This window comes from Acyrthosiphon pisum, chromosome A2, assembly GCF_005508785.2.
Source record: "Acyrthosiphon pisum isolate AL4f chromosome A2, pea_aphid_22Mar2018_4r6ur, whole genome shotgun sequence".
NCBI classification, from domain to species: domain Eukaryota; kingdom Metazoa; phylum Arthropoda; class Insecta; order Hemiptera; family Aphididae; genus Acyrthosiphon; species Acyrthosiphon pisum.
In genome coordinates, this window is record NC_042495.1 from 92,692,437 (window position 1) to 92,709,033 (window position 16,597).

Sequence of the window (16,597 nt, forward strand, 5' to 3'; positions counted from 1 at the left end):
CGATGACCCGATGTCGCCGAATTGCCACTGTCGACCGTCACGTTAAGACGTCATCAAAACTGTTACGGAAAATAGATATGTGATGAAAATTGATCGATTTTGATCCATCATTGATGAATTTTCATCCAATGAAATATCCAAAAATATAATATATGAAAAAATTGGGCCTCGTATAATTTTTATATTTTATGGCGTTAATTTTGATAGTTTACTTACCATACAAAATTAAGAAAACACCAAGGCATTTTATTTTAATATTCAATTAATGATTTATAATAGTATAATACTACTTAACAATAATTTTTTATATAACTTTTTTATAATTTACTAAAAATATAAAACTAAAAAAAACACCAATACATTTTTAACCTTTTAAGACAGTCCTAAGTCTGCGTAGGTATCTACGGGGGTGATATGGGGGTTATTTCCCCCACAGAACACATTTTGTATACAATACAACATGTTTGTAATAACATGAATATAATAATATGTGTATAGGTACTGAATATCTATTATACATTTTAAATCCACCCCCTTGAAAAAATCATATATACGCTATTTGTATGAAGTAGGAAGTAATTTGTGGTGTGAAAAACGGAAGCCATTTAGAAAATTTACCTTTTTGTAAAGCTAGAGCTTTTTATAAAAAACGTGAACTGAATGGGGTCTACAGTCCCATTAATTTAGGCGGTCTTTGAATATTTTAGCCACTACTAAACCTTCAAGGTTTATAAGCTTGTGGGAATGAAAAAGAAGCAAGAACTACTAATTTTCCGTGAAACAACAAGTCTGTATTTATTACAAAAATTATAAATTTTTGCTGCGGTTGAGCTGTAAAATATTCAATTTTTTTACGAGAATTTAAATATTAATATAGTAATATATGTGATAACTCTACAAATTACAATACATATTTTATAATCGAACTACGAATGTCGATAAATAATAATCGTTCGGCGTTGCATAATAATATATAACATTATAATAGGTAATATGTCCCGTCTTGTTAGTTGTTGATGATATAACATATAGGCAATAATAATAATAATAATAATATTATGTTATGCGTGTGCGGTGTGCAAAAGATTTCACGAGTCATGACACGAATACGAAACGTGTGTCCGCCGTGTTGACGAACAGTTGAATTAATAATAAATAATTATATTAATATAGTCGGTAAAGTATGGCGCAGTAAAGTTCAGCAGAATGTAGACGCGTACTACCGAGTACCGATATACCGCATCCGTTTGTGGTATGTCCATATAATATGTATTTATTATATATTATATATGTGCCTACATAAATACATAGTGGTACGTGTCAGACGTGCGCGGCTGCGGCGGCGGCGGCGGCGACGACGACGACGACGAGCGACATTACAATAATATAATAGTAATACCGTCGTCAAGGCGTCAACGGCGTCAACCGCGGTGGTGCCGCCGCTCGGCGATCCTCGCGTAGGGGTCCCGTGACGTTGGCGGCACTGTGGCCACGGCGCTCGGTGTCGCACGCCTGCCCCGTGCGTCGTTGATTGTAAATAAACCGGCGGACCGCGGACGACCCCCGGCCATCCCATCCATCCGTCTCACCGATTCAGTAGCCAGCCGCCGCGTTTCCATTCGCAAACGCCAAATATGGTAGAGTGATTCAGTGATATTAGACGGGGACCTTTTTTTTTCCCTCCGATTCACGGCCAGTTCGCCGCGCCGTTCAGCCGTTGTCCGCGCCGCTTAATATCGCCTTCTCCCCCCGCGCCGCGCTGTCGAACCGACGACGACGTTCCGGTTATCTTGTCTGTCTGTAATATTTATTTGATTTTTTTTTTTTTCCCGTCAACACACATTTTATATAATAATAATTATTATTACTTATCGTGTGCGATTCGGTTGATCGAAAATATCGCGCGAACTTTGGTACTTTTCAAAAAATAATACATTATTCTCGTCCGCTTCACACAATCGCGCCGCCGCAGCCGCCGCACGCACACACTCGCGCGATATATACATATTATTATAATATATTTGGCTGGACCGCCGAAGCTCCGTTAGCAGTTTCCGAGATAACGCCGCGAAAAAAATATCGAATATACAGATTATACTCGGAAGAGAAATTCCCGTTGCATGAGTCACCGAGGTGAGTGTTCACTTAAATCTATTTGTTTAATTTATAATAAATTATAATAATATTTACTAACCCGATTCGAATTGAAAAATGATCTTTTCGACTCGCGATAGGTACCTGGGTACCTACTACAACTCCTAAATTTTTGCCTGGGGGCGTGAGTCTTATTACGTTTGTGTTACACCGTTTTCGAGTTACTACCAATGAGTTTCTCGGCGTGCCAATTTTATTTCACCACTATTAATCACAACGTACTTGCTCGATAATCGGGATGTTGAGTACTAGATTGTGTCGTGCGTCGAGGGATCGTTTGTCTGTTGCACGCCCATTTTTTGAACCCGTTCTTGATGAAAATGTTTGTCAATGACAAAATTGTAGAGGACATCTGTCTGCATTACACTAATTTTTTTTTTTTGGCGTAAGGACGAGCATTGATTGTATGTTTAAATTAAGACATTAAACAACAAACAATTTAGATTCTAGAACTCGAGAATTACAGAAGTTCACTTTTTATTCAAATTAAATCAGAGATAATCACTGGTTAATTATTATTATCGAGAGTTTATGTTTCGAACATCTGAAGAATATTTAAATTATAAAATATAGGTAATCATTGCTAATTTGTATGTATTTATTCATATTATTTCCTAATTTATTATGTTTCGAGAATGAAAACAATTTTAAGGTACCTATTTAAAATACCTGAGTATCTACTTTATTTGTAAAAAATAAAAAAAAGTCAGAATAATACCTATATATCTATCTTAAATTTTAATTTTGTCTATATTAGGTACTGTAAGAAAGTATATGTTATATTTTCTTATTTTTTATTTTATGGTATTTTTGATAGTAGATTTGATTCAATTCATTTAAACAAATGTTGTTCAAAAATAAAATATTATCCCAGATACCAAGGTATCTGACCACTTATTTAGTTATTTTTGGAATCAAATGAATGTTGTTGAATATTATTGTGGATGGTTTTTTATGTAAATACATCAATAGCTTTTACCTGTATTAAAATTTTAAAATATTCACAAGTTAATTTGAATTAGGATAAAATTAGTAAATCAAAACCTCGATCAAAACTTATGCAAAAATACAATGCGAAAATGTGGTACATAGATCAATTAAACTTGCATTTTCGTATAACAGTATTCATATTCAAAGTTGGTGTTCAAATCACAAAATATTTTTGTGTGGGTAAAGATTTTAGATTTGAATCCAGTTTTGATTGAGATTTTGTTATTAAAGTTGTAGACATTGTGATATAAATTTAGAGGGGAAAATCAAGCATCAACATATTATTATGCTAATGTACCTGTACTGTAGTATAAATACATTTATTTAAAAAAAGTAATGATACCAATGTGTTATGATAAGCAATTTTAATTAAAGTACCTTCTTTCTTATCCAATTGAACTTTTCAAGTTGTTTGATGTGACTTAGATATTTAATATGTATGATAAAGTATTCACCTACATAATATGTGTTTTAGCTACCGAAATATAATTGTATGCTTCTAATTTGTTGGGGAAATTCACCTATAGTAACCATGGATAAGTCCAATGATGGTTCTTAACCTTCTTGAATATGCTTTTCAAAGGTGGATTGAGAGATAATCAGCCCAGAAAAAGTATTCTACAATGATAAATTTATCAGTAATATTACTAAATGTTTAGCAGCACTCCTACCGACTTATTGAGCTGTTATTTTAAGTACATTATGTTTGCTCCCCTGGCTAATGACTTTCCTTTATATACCTATATAGGCATTTTACTATAAAGTAGGTACATAATTCATATTATGTTTTACAATTTATCACTAAATTGGTGTATAGGAACCACAAAAAGCATTAATCATAATGATATTTGAGGAAAAAATATATTATATCTATTAACTGTATGTCTATATTGCATATATAATAATTTAAATGTTGGCCTACCCTATGCTATAGGGTAATTTAATTTTTAATAATTATGTTTATTTACAGATGTCTTTTAAAGTAAGAAGTAGTAAGTTTCGTCATGTTTACGGCACAGCTCTAAAACGTGAATATTGTTATGACAATATTCGAGTATCAAAATCTTCGTGGGATTCCACATTTTGTGCAGTGAATCCAAAATTTGTGGCCTGTATCGTTGAATCAGCTGGTGGAGGTGCTTTTATTGTTTTACCTCTTTCAAAGGTAAGTTATCTTAAATGATTGAATTTGACGTTTTATATGTATATTAAGTAGTTATCCATAAAACCTGAGGATGGTGTAGTTATGTTAAATCAAATATGAAGTATATACAAATGTGTCATAATATATGTACTCATATTATTCAAAATCAGAACTTGTTTTCTTTAAACCCTGTTATTACATTTTTCTTATAAAGTTACTATTCAGGTATTTTTTTTTTTTTTTGTTATACTTGTCAAAAAGCTAAGCTTTCTATTAGAATAAAAATAAATACAATTTGCTTATTACACCTATCAAAAGTATGCTAACGAATTGCGAATTTTACTATTTATATGAAAAAGTAAAAAAAAATTAGAAGTATACCTCGAAGTATACTGTAAGTTGGCATAGATACTTATAGATTATTTTAGTTGGGATATGACAGTTATTGATATTATGCATTTTTTTAACCACAAATAGGAATAAAGGATTAAATATAAAGTTTTATCTTTTAGTAACAGGATAGTTTACATTATGGGTTTCATTTCATCATTAAATTAGGTACTGTTACATTAAGTATTGAAATCTAAGTAGTGAATCGTAATAATGTTTTAGTTATTTCTATGTGAATATTATCATCGACACCAAATATGCAATGTAATGTGATGATTTGTATAACTTTTGTAATAAAATATGATGTAGTATAGTAGCTAAACAAGTAGCAACTAGGTAAATCAGAAACAAATAATATTATCAATAAATGTATTAATATCATTTTTATATTGTTAGAATTATAGTTGTTGACTATCTTGTTATGATAATATATTATATTATTATGTATTATATTATAATCATTTTTAGATATACTTTATCTATTTCTAGAAGGAAATAAAAAATTATATATAGATCTCCAACAAGTTTTTCCCTGCAAACAACTTTTATTCTAATGTATTAATTTGTGTTTTTTTTTTTAATTATTACCTTGTTGGAAAACTTATAAATTTTGGTAGTTATTTAAAATATAGCTTCAAAATAAATAAATAATTAATATTTTAATATTTTTAGTGTTATTTAAAAATGTAAGATAGGTTTATGTGAATTATACTTAAAACAATTGTCATAGTCACTGACTAAAAGCTAACCTAACCTACTCAGATTTTGTTTTAAAATAGAAAATTCCACATAGGCATTAGATTTCATGGCCAAATTATGCCGATTTCATAAATATTGGAAATTTAATACCTATCACATTGTTTTTGGGAAACTTTGGCTTCAGATTTGGCAACCCTATTTTTTTAAAGATTAATTCAATTTATCAACAATTATAATTTTTGTTAAGTAAGTACATAGGTACAAAATAAGATTAAAAATTAATACATTAATACATTTTGGACTATAGCCTATAGGTTAGGTTAGGTCTACTTAGGAATGAATTTGCGACCAGATACAGAAAAAAAATGAGTCACGGCTCGAGATAGTTTGATAACCTAGTTCATGATGGTAATATGGTATCATTTTTATTTAGCTATTTACCTTTATGAATTAATAAAAATGATGACAAAAATCACAATAATAACTGTATATTATTATGCATATTAATGCTTAAGACAAAGCTCTAGCTGAATCCAATCATATTTTTAAGACAAACATCCAATAATTGTAATAAAGAGGTTTGTATGGTGCAGTGTATTTATTTTGATTCGTTTATTTTCTGTGGTCAGCACTCGACATAATCAGGGCAACCCCACTTCGTAACGTCGTATGCCTAAAATAATTTATATATAATAATCGTTCATCATGATTTCTATATTTAAAGTTCTCCTAGGAGGTTAAAATCATCAAAAATACATTTGAACGGTTGCCGTGTGCAAAATGCCAATTTTTCATTGCGCTCAATTTGTAGTAAATTTCAATATCGATATTTTTAGTTGAGATAATTGTGTCGATTATGAGACAATAGTATAATATATTATTGTAATAATATGGTAGTTAATATTTATCCTATTAAAAATATTAAGTATTTTTAATTGGTTAAATTGGCATAAATTAAAAAGTTGTAAAATGTATTAAAAAAATATTTAATATAGATATATCATATACTGTTATTATAAGTTACAACTTATTAAACATAACTAAAATGGTAAAATAAACACTTATAAAATAAGTAATAACTGTGCGTTATAACAATATTACGGCTATGCAGGTCATTTAATTTCATTCAGTACATGTTCAATGTATTTATCTTAACGGAATGACGTCATATTTAATATTCATGGTCCATACAAACATATTGCCAAGAAATAAGAATACGGATAGAATAAAAATGATGGACCCCCTACCTAGATAATAATATGAACAATGCTTGCCTATGTTTTGTTATTTAAACTATTCGTTTATATTTCATTCAATGATTTCTATGATATTCTACGCAATAATAATAATATACCTTATATTTTGCATTTTAAAAGAATTCGTATTTGTGCAATGCAAAATATTGGTGTTTATCAATTACATTGATTTTATTGTTTTTAATGTTATATTGAGGCACATTATTATATGAGTCATATCATACTATTTTTTGTGTTACATTATTTACAAATATAATAATCATGTACCGATCATGCACTGAGAACAAAACAAAATCATTATCATCGTACGAAATTATTTATATACAGTTGTCTATGGTACATATTTTATAGATACTAACTAGTAAGTAGTGACTCACATCACTAAGGTATGACGTGTGTTGTACACTTAGAAATAACTTCTAAACAATAGTTTCCTTATAGTTGTTTTTTCGTATCATAAGTTATTTCGTAATAGGTGGTTGAATACTTTATAATTCATAGTACTATAACATCCATAGCAAGTGTGTTTTTTGTTTGTTTGAGTTACATGAGTAAATGTAAATGTACAATATGTCCCCAAAGTGTTATATAGTTATAGTCGAGGTTATAGTGTATACATTTTTGATTCAAAGTAAAGCATAATATACGTTGGTGATTTTCTAATCGATTTTTTTTCCTTGATATTTTTTTTACTTTAAATATACTTCACTGATGAATGTAGTTTGAAAAATAAGAAATTGAAATAAATCGACGGTAATGATTTAATAATAATTAAAAAATTGCGAAGACTTGGAAATATTTTATCAGTCAGTATACACCAGAAAATCTTCAAACAATTTGATAGATTATTCAGTTATATTTTAATTTAGAGATCGTTTTGACCAGAGGTTACGGTGTTAACTCAATATTTTAATGATATACAATCACTAGAAAATATTTATTGAGATGTGAAATTCATAATTTTATGTTTATTGTTTGTTTATTAATTAATAATTTTGATTTTAATTCAAGGTTATTTATGTATTTATATATTTAAAAATTGTTATCACTAATTATTTTTAGTATGGTGTAAATAGAACCCCTGAACATAAATAATTTGAATATTATGGAAAATCGAGCTTCCCCAGTTTGTATCATGATTTTGAATGCGATATTTTATTATTAGCATGATTAGGGTTTCCACTGAAAATATTTTACTGAACCTTTCAATACTCGGTGATTTTCAAATAACAATAATGTTATTAAGTATTATTATTAAATATTTCGTGAATATAATATAATACTATTTTGGTTTTGAAATCTGAATTTACTTAGGCCAGGGGGCGCCCGGGGCTATACTCGGCGTGTTCCTCCGCTTATCGAACGCCGTGTATAGACCCGGCCTTAGGAAAAAGAAAAATAATTTATTTTAAACTTCGCTATTGTAAATAAAAATTAGTTTTATCTTTATGGTGGATTTTAAGCTAATTATTTATAGAACTCGCGTACTGTGCTATTTATAAGAGGAATTTTTTTTAATTTACCAATACAATGTTTTCCTAAAATTTGGCTGGTTCTACAGAACAATTTAAAGGAGTTTACTCATTCCTTAAAAAGCATATTTCTCATGTAAAATTAAACTTACTTTATTTATAAATAAACGCCTTACTTTAATACTTGTTGTTTTCTCTGAATGGTGGATAATGGATATCCCCACTTATAAACTAAACTTTTGCCTTAATCTGAGGATGATTATTTTCTTATTACACGTTTGTTAATTTTAAATACAATTAAAAATGGATTTGCAAAAAACAAAGTAATAATAAATAATCGAAATTAATTTTATTAATTTTTCATGACTCAGGATAATATTAACTCCTTGAAAATTACTTTTTTAGACTGGTCGATTACCCGCTGATCAACCTGTAGTTGGTGGTCATAAAGGTCCAGTGTTAGACATTGCATGGTGTCCGCATAATGATAATGTAATTGCTAGCGGTTCTGAAGATTGTGTGGTAAAGGTTTGGCAAATTCCCGACGGTGGAATTTCACGGTATGTGTACATTTAATTTTTTTTTTTAACCAATATAAATCAAATTTTTTTTATTTAGGACATTAACTGAGTCAGTAGTAGATTTAATTTATCACCAAAGGAGAGTTGGTCTGGTTTTATGGCACCCAACAGCTCGAAATATTTTATTATCTGCTGGTAATTTTTCGTTTGAATTTTTATTTATTGCAAAATTGTAAAATCCTATATTTATACTTGTTCTGTTTATAGGATCTGATAATCAAGTAGTAATCTGGAATGTTGGTGTTGGTGAACCACTTATTCATATCGATTGCCATCCAGATATTGTATTTAGTGCTTCATGGAATTTTGACGGATCACAATTATTGACAACATGTAAAGATAAAAAGCTGAGGCTTATTAATCCTAGAAGTGGGGAAATTGAACAGGTATACATTTTAGTTAATTAATTTTAAATATTTATATTTATTCATTATTACTGTAGGAAGTAATATGTCATGAAGGTAGCAAAGCATCCCGAGGTATATTTTTAAAAGGCGGCCTCATATTTACAACTGGTTTTAGTAAACTTTCTGAAAGACAGTATTCATTGAGATCTCCTGAAAAACTAGACGATCCTATTGTTATGGTTGAATTAGATACAAGCAATGGAGTTATGTTTCCACTGTATGATCCTGATACTAGTATGATTTACTTGTGTGGCAAGGTAATGTGTTATTTTTAATGATGTTTTATTATTTGAGAGAAATATATAAATAAATATATAATTTTAGGGTGATAGTGTTATTCGATATTTTGAAATTACTGCTGAGCATCCATTTGTGCATTACATTAATACGTTCCAAACACCAGATCCTCAACGAGGAATTGGTATGATGCCGAAACGTGGTTGTGACGTATCCATTTGTGAAATATCAAAGTTTTATCGTTTAAATAATTCTGGACTCTGTCAAGCAATCAGCATGACCGTTCCAAGAAAGGTAACTTATTTTTTATTTTTATAATTCTAAATTTAAAATTTATAATTAATTTTTATATTTTTAGTCAGAGTTATTTCAAGAAGATTTATACCCAGATACTATAGGAGATATTCCTGCAATAGACGCTGAAGATTGGTTTAATGGTCAAGATGCTGAACCTATCCTGATATCATTAAAAGATTATCATCAGCCAACACGATTGCCTACTGCTTCTGAAATGAAGGTTGCTAAAAAGCCAAATATATTAGATAAACCATCAGCAAATAAAACAGTCAAGTCCAGTCCAAACAATACAACCGCAGCACCACCTGTAGCTAAACCATCATTTAATCAGCCACAGAAATCAATTCCAGTTAGTAAAAACAATAACATTTATAATATTGTTGAGTAGTTTGTTATAGTTTAATAGTTGAGTTAGGTTGATTGATAAAAATGATGAACAATTAAGATATTAATTTATGGTACTGGTTAATGCAATATTTTATATACTTACCTAAAAATGTTTTTATAATGTTAATGCTAGAGTTTCATACAAAATTGATTAATTTAATGGTTCACTAAAATGTAACGGACTTAATAAGTCATTAAGTCACTAATTATAAGTCATAAGTCACTAATTCAGGTATTAGTTCATTATTGGTTCATTACGTTTTTAGTGATCGTTTTATTCAACCAGGCATAAAAACATTATATTTTTATGTTCATTTGAAACACAGTTTTTGTAAATTTGTAATGTAATATTATTTACTTTTAGGATGATATTGTGAAAGAATTTAAAGAGGAAATTCGGAAGTTAAAAGCCATGATCGTCAAACATGAAAATCGTATTAGGGCTTTAGAAGCTCGAGCAGCTGAGGATACTACTGATACAGCCAAAGATGGTGGCGATTCTCTTGTTCTTAAAAATAATGATCAGAATGATGTGGAACCCAAAGATAATGATACAGAACATGTGGATACTAATGAAGACGATGACTAATTGTATGGTACAAACATTTTTTTTTTTAACAATTATAAGGAACTTTGAGATAAACTCGGTGTATATTCCGGTTATATTTGCTATATATTTATGACAACATACATTATTTAATTTCAAAATAACATGCTCAAAGTGGTTACAATTCTACTTTTCTCTAGTCTTCAGTGTGTGTTTTTAAAAAATTTATTATCGATATAATATATTAAGTTATGTTCCTCTTTTTCCCTCAATTTGTAATTGTCCTTTAATTTATAATGAGTTATATTATTATTTTTATTCTTTCAGCACTTTTTATTAAGACACAGAGTTAATTTGTTAAATTCATATTGAATAGTTTGAATAATTGTGCCCAACTAAAAATAATGTTAATTAAATACTGCTTGTTTGGTTGAGTTAATCAGTTATGCGTAAATATAATTTGTTTTAAATCCAGATTATTGGTTTTGGAACTTTCAATCATGTGGTATAAACAGTTATGTTAACTACAAAACAATATTAAATACCTATCTAGAATCTTTATAATTAAAAACGTGCTTCCAAACAAATTTAACTACTCCATAAATCTCTAGTCCTTTATTGAGCTTTACAATAAATATTGGATACAATATATTATTGCAAATAAATAATTGCTGGTTTGAATACAAAAAGTGTTTCATGAAACTATAACAATCTTTTGTGCTGATAGAATTTAAAATGATTTATGTAACTTTAATAATAGAGACAATTTTGACTGTAAATTATAAACATTGTTTAATTTTAAAAAAAAAAAACCATTTAATTGTAAGATAATATAACTAAGTGCTTGTATAAAACAAATTCTGAAAAACTGTTGCATTAAATATGATACAGTTATTGTTTTTAATAAGCATTTTTTATTAAATTAATTTATATTTTACATTTAACAACGAAATTTAATTATTTTGCTATAGCTTATAATACATTTGTTTATTATAAGATAGTAACCCAATTTTTATTTTTATTTTTATTCTGCCAGTAATATAATATCAAATACAATAATTTAAAAATTATTTTTTTAGATATTCCGAGTATAGATTGTTCTATTGAATTTTAAACATAATTATTAATTAAAATATCTAACATTACTTATTTATGACCAACCATTACAGTTAGAAATCATAATAAATAACTATTAAAATGTTAAAATATTATTTGGTAAAAAATAAAAAAATAAACATTAACATAAAGTCATAATAATAATTTACAATATAATTGGCATGGTCTTGTATTAATTTACATTTTTCGTCCTATTATGCATTTAATATTTTTAATTTTATAAATTGCATTATTAATAAGTAAACATTCAGACACAATATTAATATATGGTACAATTGTAGACTGTAGTTATTGCATACTATTATCATGGAAAGTCTTAACAAAAATTCACTTGTTATTTAAAGCATTAATACAACAATCTGTGTTGCGTTTTTTTATAATAAATGTATTTACCAAATTATTAATATTCTTTCAACAAAATGCTTTGTATTAAAAAAAAAAAAAAAAAAACAGTACAACTTTTTATGATGAACAGGGTGCTTATGCGAATTTGAATATAAATAAAATAACATACCTATTTATAAAAAAAAAACTCAAGTGCCAATTTTATATTAACTTAACTTTCATTATTTCAAATTTTGTAATAATCAGTTGTATAATACAAATGCTCAACCTGTTTTGTGATTCCCATAAATACTTCCATGAAAATGCAATTGTTACTTCAGTAACTTCATCTCATATATTATCTTTTACCATACTGAGCATCACATTATTGTGTTAAGATAATTTCAGAGTTAATGCGTTAGAAATAAAACTGTAGCTTCTGTCATTTATAATTTTTTAAATTCATATGTAAATATATTATACTTTTTAATACATTTGTTATCTATTTTTATACATTTCTGTAATACGTTTGTCATTTGAATGTATTATTATTATTATTATTATTATTATTATTATTATTATTACTATTAAAACTATTAGTTAATGGCTATTTAAACGTCATGCAACTTTATATACGAGTACATCTGAACAAGGATAATGCGCTTTTTTTAATCCAAATATTTTAACCATAACTTCTTCCCTTACGTCTTACCTATTGTCAACAGATGGAATTTAAAATACCTTAAGTATAGTTGAAAAATATTGTATTTTGTTATGATAATAATATACATTGTATTTTGTACTCTTTTCTTATGTATAACATTAAACATATATTATATTATGTATTATATATTATACACCTGTTTGTATAATATTAGATTAAATAATTTTGTGTGTTGATGTGCGTGATCAGATAATGAACAGAGTGTATTAAACTTTTTGAAAACAAATTGTAAAACGGATTGAATTTTCACTATTTATTTATTTGTATTGTTTTGTTGAATATATAAATATGTTCAGTGATGTGCCATTTACACACAGTAGTTGTGTATTTTTTTGATAAATGACAAATGATAATTTGTCATTAACCTATATTTATTTTATCACCTTTCACCCGGAAATGATATTTGTTTTTGGAGTAGACATGTAACGGTCATAAAAATATATTATACACATTGAATAAATACGCCTACTGTACTCTCTAAATTATTTCTTATGAAATATTTTTCCACTCATATTGTTTTACAATGTATTGGACAAGCATTTGTGTAGTTTATTAATTTAGTGATTGCAATATTGTAAAACATTAAACGTGACTTGGGCACATTTGTCTGAGGTTATCAACTGAATACAGTTATCATCAGTACCTAGTGTCCTAATTCTATTTGGTTCTGATATTATAATATGTTATTATATTTTTAACATCATATAATTTGACCACTTATCAATTATCAGACCACTGTTAATTAAATAAAATCATTAAACATAATAAAGATTATACACAATACATTTTAATAATTATGTCCAAGGGATTGTTTTAAGTTATGTAACTTATGGTGAAATTTATATTGATGTACCATATACCTATGCTTAAATATATTATTTTATTATTTAAATATAAAATCACACAAATTAAACCCTATTTAAATGCTTGACTTGTAGTATCTACCGTAAGTATATATCCAGTTAATTTGTTAGTATTGAAACTTGAAATTATTAACACAGTTCACTAAATTCCCAAATTATATAGTAAGTTATGAAGTTTGGTTAAACTATGTTTAATTTATAACTTATGTAAGTATCTGAAATAATATGTGGATTTTGTTTTTTGCAAAATTGATGCACCACTACCTGTCATTTATGTCATAACAATCATGGTTATATACATGTGAATCATAAAACAATCAGACATTTACGTAGACCTCACTGTAGCAGTGTTATTCATAGTCGTCAAAAACTAAGGTTTAACCTAAGATAAAAAAAACTGTTCAATTCTTAAACCTTGGTTAAACTCTGGTTTAATAATATATTATTAATAGTCAATGGGCCAGGCTAAGTTTTCAAAAACTCTGGATTATCTTAGTTTTATTATAAATAGCTATATATGGCTATAGAGCCCCCAAATATCTATATTATTACTATTTGTTGCCAATCTTAAAAAAAAATACATTCTATGTTCTACTATTTTAATATGAACGTTACAGTTTTTCCATGTGTTTTTATTTTTCATGTCATTGTTATCGTTATATTTTATGAATCGTAAAATATATTTAGTTTTCCAATGTGAATTTATTTTTAGGTTCGTGCTTTATTTTTTAGTTTATTAGTGGTATTTATTTATTTAAAATCTCGTGACTGTATTTTATAATGGATAAATAAAAAAGGGTTAATATTGGGAAAGTGGGGAGAAAGTGCTACTAACTGAAATTGTCACACCGTTTATCTAAGTGAATGGAAATCATAGACATTTAAAACAATTTTTAATTTATATGTCTTATATGTCTATGTTGGAAATTGAATTTGTGACACAAATACGAATAAGTCAAAACTAGAAGCGTGGTCACAAATTTATAAAGAATCAAATGGTAATTAAAAAATTCAAAGAACTTTACTACAAAATAAAGGCTAATGGAAAAGAATGAAATAGTTGCCAAAAAAAAAATGTTTCGTCAAATAAACAAAACTTAAAACAAACTGGAGGAGGTCCACCACCAGAATCAATAAATCAATAATTGGACATGACATTGCGGTCTTAAATGCCAATGGATTTTATTAAAGATGCAAACGATTTTGACTGTGACAATGACGGATCAACTAAAAAGGTATAGTATTTATAATTTTTATAGTTGTAATTATGATTTTTTTGTCTTTCTGAGACATTTTAAATTTTCTTCTTTTTTTAACATTTTACTTTTAATTCTGTTTTTCTTATTTTCTATGAAAATCTGCCTTTTTAGTTGCTAACTTTTCATTGGTCAATGGAAACTTAATATGTAAACGGTTTTTAAAGATGCTAGTGCTCTACAAACTTGACTCAGACATCAACTAATTGTCGGTTGACTAATACTGTGTAAATCTTCATTATTATCCTGAACTTAAATTATAATTATATAACTAAGTATATAAGTACTTCAATTGGTTTTCCACGATTGTTAACTGCTCGAGCTAAAAAGTCACGATATGTAAGCATACTGCTTTCGAAAATCGGTATTTTTTGGAAAATTCATTATTGGTAAGTTCGTATTATATGGATTTTTACAAATGTTGTCTATTTTCCGTTGTCTAAAATGCTAATCTCTTAAATTTCTTACGCGTCTAACATTATGTACATTAGCAATACCATTTTTCTTAAGTATAAAGTGCACAAGTTTTTAAAAACATAAATTAATTAAATTAAATGATAATAAGATAACAGTGATTTTTATAATAAACCAGTTTATCGTTAAACTCAGTCTTCTTCAAATTTATCGTCTATATGAATACAAAAAAAAATAATTAAACTATTGTAAATTGTTAAACCATTATTGAACCATTGTTAAACCAAGTCCAATTTATTTTACTATAAATAACACTGCTAATGTCAAGCCAATGATTAATATCCTGAGTTGATCTGGGAAAACTATAAATTATTTGATGTTATTGAAGTTAATTTAACTCCGTCTGAAATTCGAATTAACTAATACATTTTTCGTATAGTACATTATATGTATAATATCTATACATTTCCACAACTAATTTTAATTACTATATAATCTATATTGAAAAGAGAAGACTAAAACGGGAGTTTTATTTCCTTCATAAAACATAATAATGATCTACTAAAATATAATAAGGTCGGATCTAGTGTCCTAACTTTCTACAAATGCTTTCTTTCCACATTTCTACTAAAGATTCCCTGCAAGTAGTTGAAACTAGTATATTTTTAATATAAGCATTAAGCACCAATGGCGTAGTCAGGGGGGATTTGGGTGTTTTTTTTTATTTAATCTGTTGAAAATGATAAAATAAACATTTAATAAAAATGTCCAAGTAGGTTCCCCTCGGTTATTAGTTTTTGAATAACAAAATAGGAAAATCGTTGTACCCACGACCTATATGAGAATTTGTTAATTTACCGGTGAATATCCAATGTCTAACTTCAAACGATCGTAAAATATTAATTTGACTTTCCGGTAAACTGTTTTTCTTGTTAAATGTAAGAAAACTTAAGAATTAAGAGGAATCTTGTGTTAACTTGTCAAAGATTAGATTTAAGGTTAATTTACTAATGATCGCAGTCACACATCACTCACGACGGTAAAAGGTTATAGAATATTGCCTAAATCCGACCCCTTAAAATATAGTTTTAAATGATTCGCTTTCAACAGCCTTAAATTATTACTTATTCCTATATTTTACAATAATATTATTGTTTATAGGTAGGTATAGTAGGTACCTATATGATAGTATCTAAATATAGGTATCTAAAATGTATAATCAATTATAATGATATGTAATTTCAAATTATTTGAAAATATACCTAGGTACATCGTACACGAAATAGAAATAAATAATAATTATATGTAGGTACCCATATAATATTTAAAAAACTAAAAA

General features: G+C 27.6%; 1 protein-coding gene across 1 annotated transcript; it reads left to right on the forward strand.

The window, feature by feature from the left end:
* The first annotated feature begins 1,471 nt into the window (after positions 1 to 1,471).
* LOC100161624 (coronin-1C-A) lies at positions 1,472 to 13,044 on the forward strand. Its single transcript, XM_001950574.5, has 9 exons — positions 1,472 to 2,133; positions 4,115 to 4,309; positions 8,511 to 8,665; positions 8,724 to 8,821; positions 8,894 to 9,072; positions 9,129 to 9,350; positions 9,418 to 9,624; positions 9,689 to 9,976; positions 10,379 to 13,044. The coding sequence occupies exons 2-9, from the start codon at positions 4,115 to 4,117 to the stop codon at positions 10,601 to 10,603; spliced, it is 1,569 nt and encodes a 522-aa protein (XP_001950609.1). The 5' UTR covers positions 1,472 to 2,133; the 3' UTR covers positions 10,604 to 13,044.
* Positions 13,045 to 16,597: the final 3,553 nt, after the last annotated feature.

What these genes read in the sequence shown, in the direction of transcription:
- LOC100161624 (XM_001950574.5), top strand. Translation starts at nt 4,115, where the DNA reads ATGTCTTTTAAAGTAAGAAGTAGTAAGTTTCGTCATGTTTACGGCACA. An exon ending in AAATATTTTATTATCTGCTG is followed by an intron (nt 8,822 to 8,893) that starts GTAATTTTTCGT and finishes TTCTGTTTATAG; the next exon opens with GATCTGATAATCAAGTAGTA. An exon ending in GCATGACCGTTCCAAGAAAG is followed by an intron (nt 9,625 to 9,688) that starts GTAACTTATTTT and finishes TTATATTTTTAG; the next exon opens with TCAGAGTTATTTCAAGAAGA.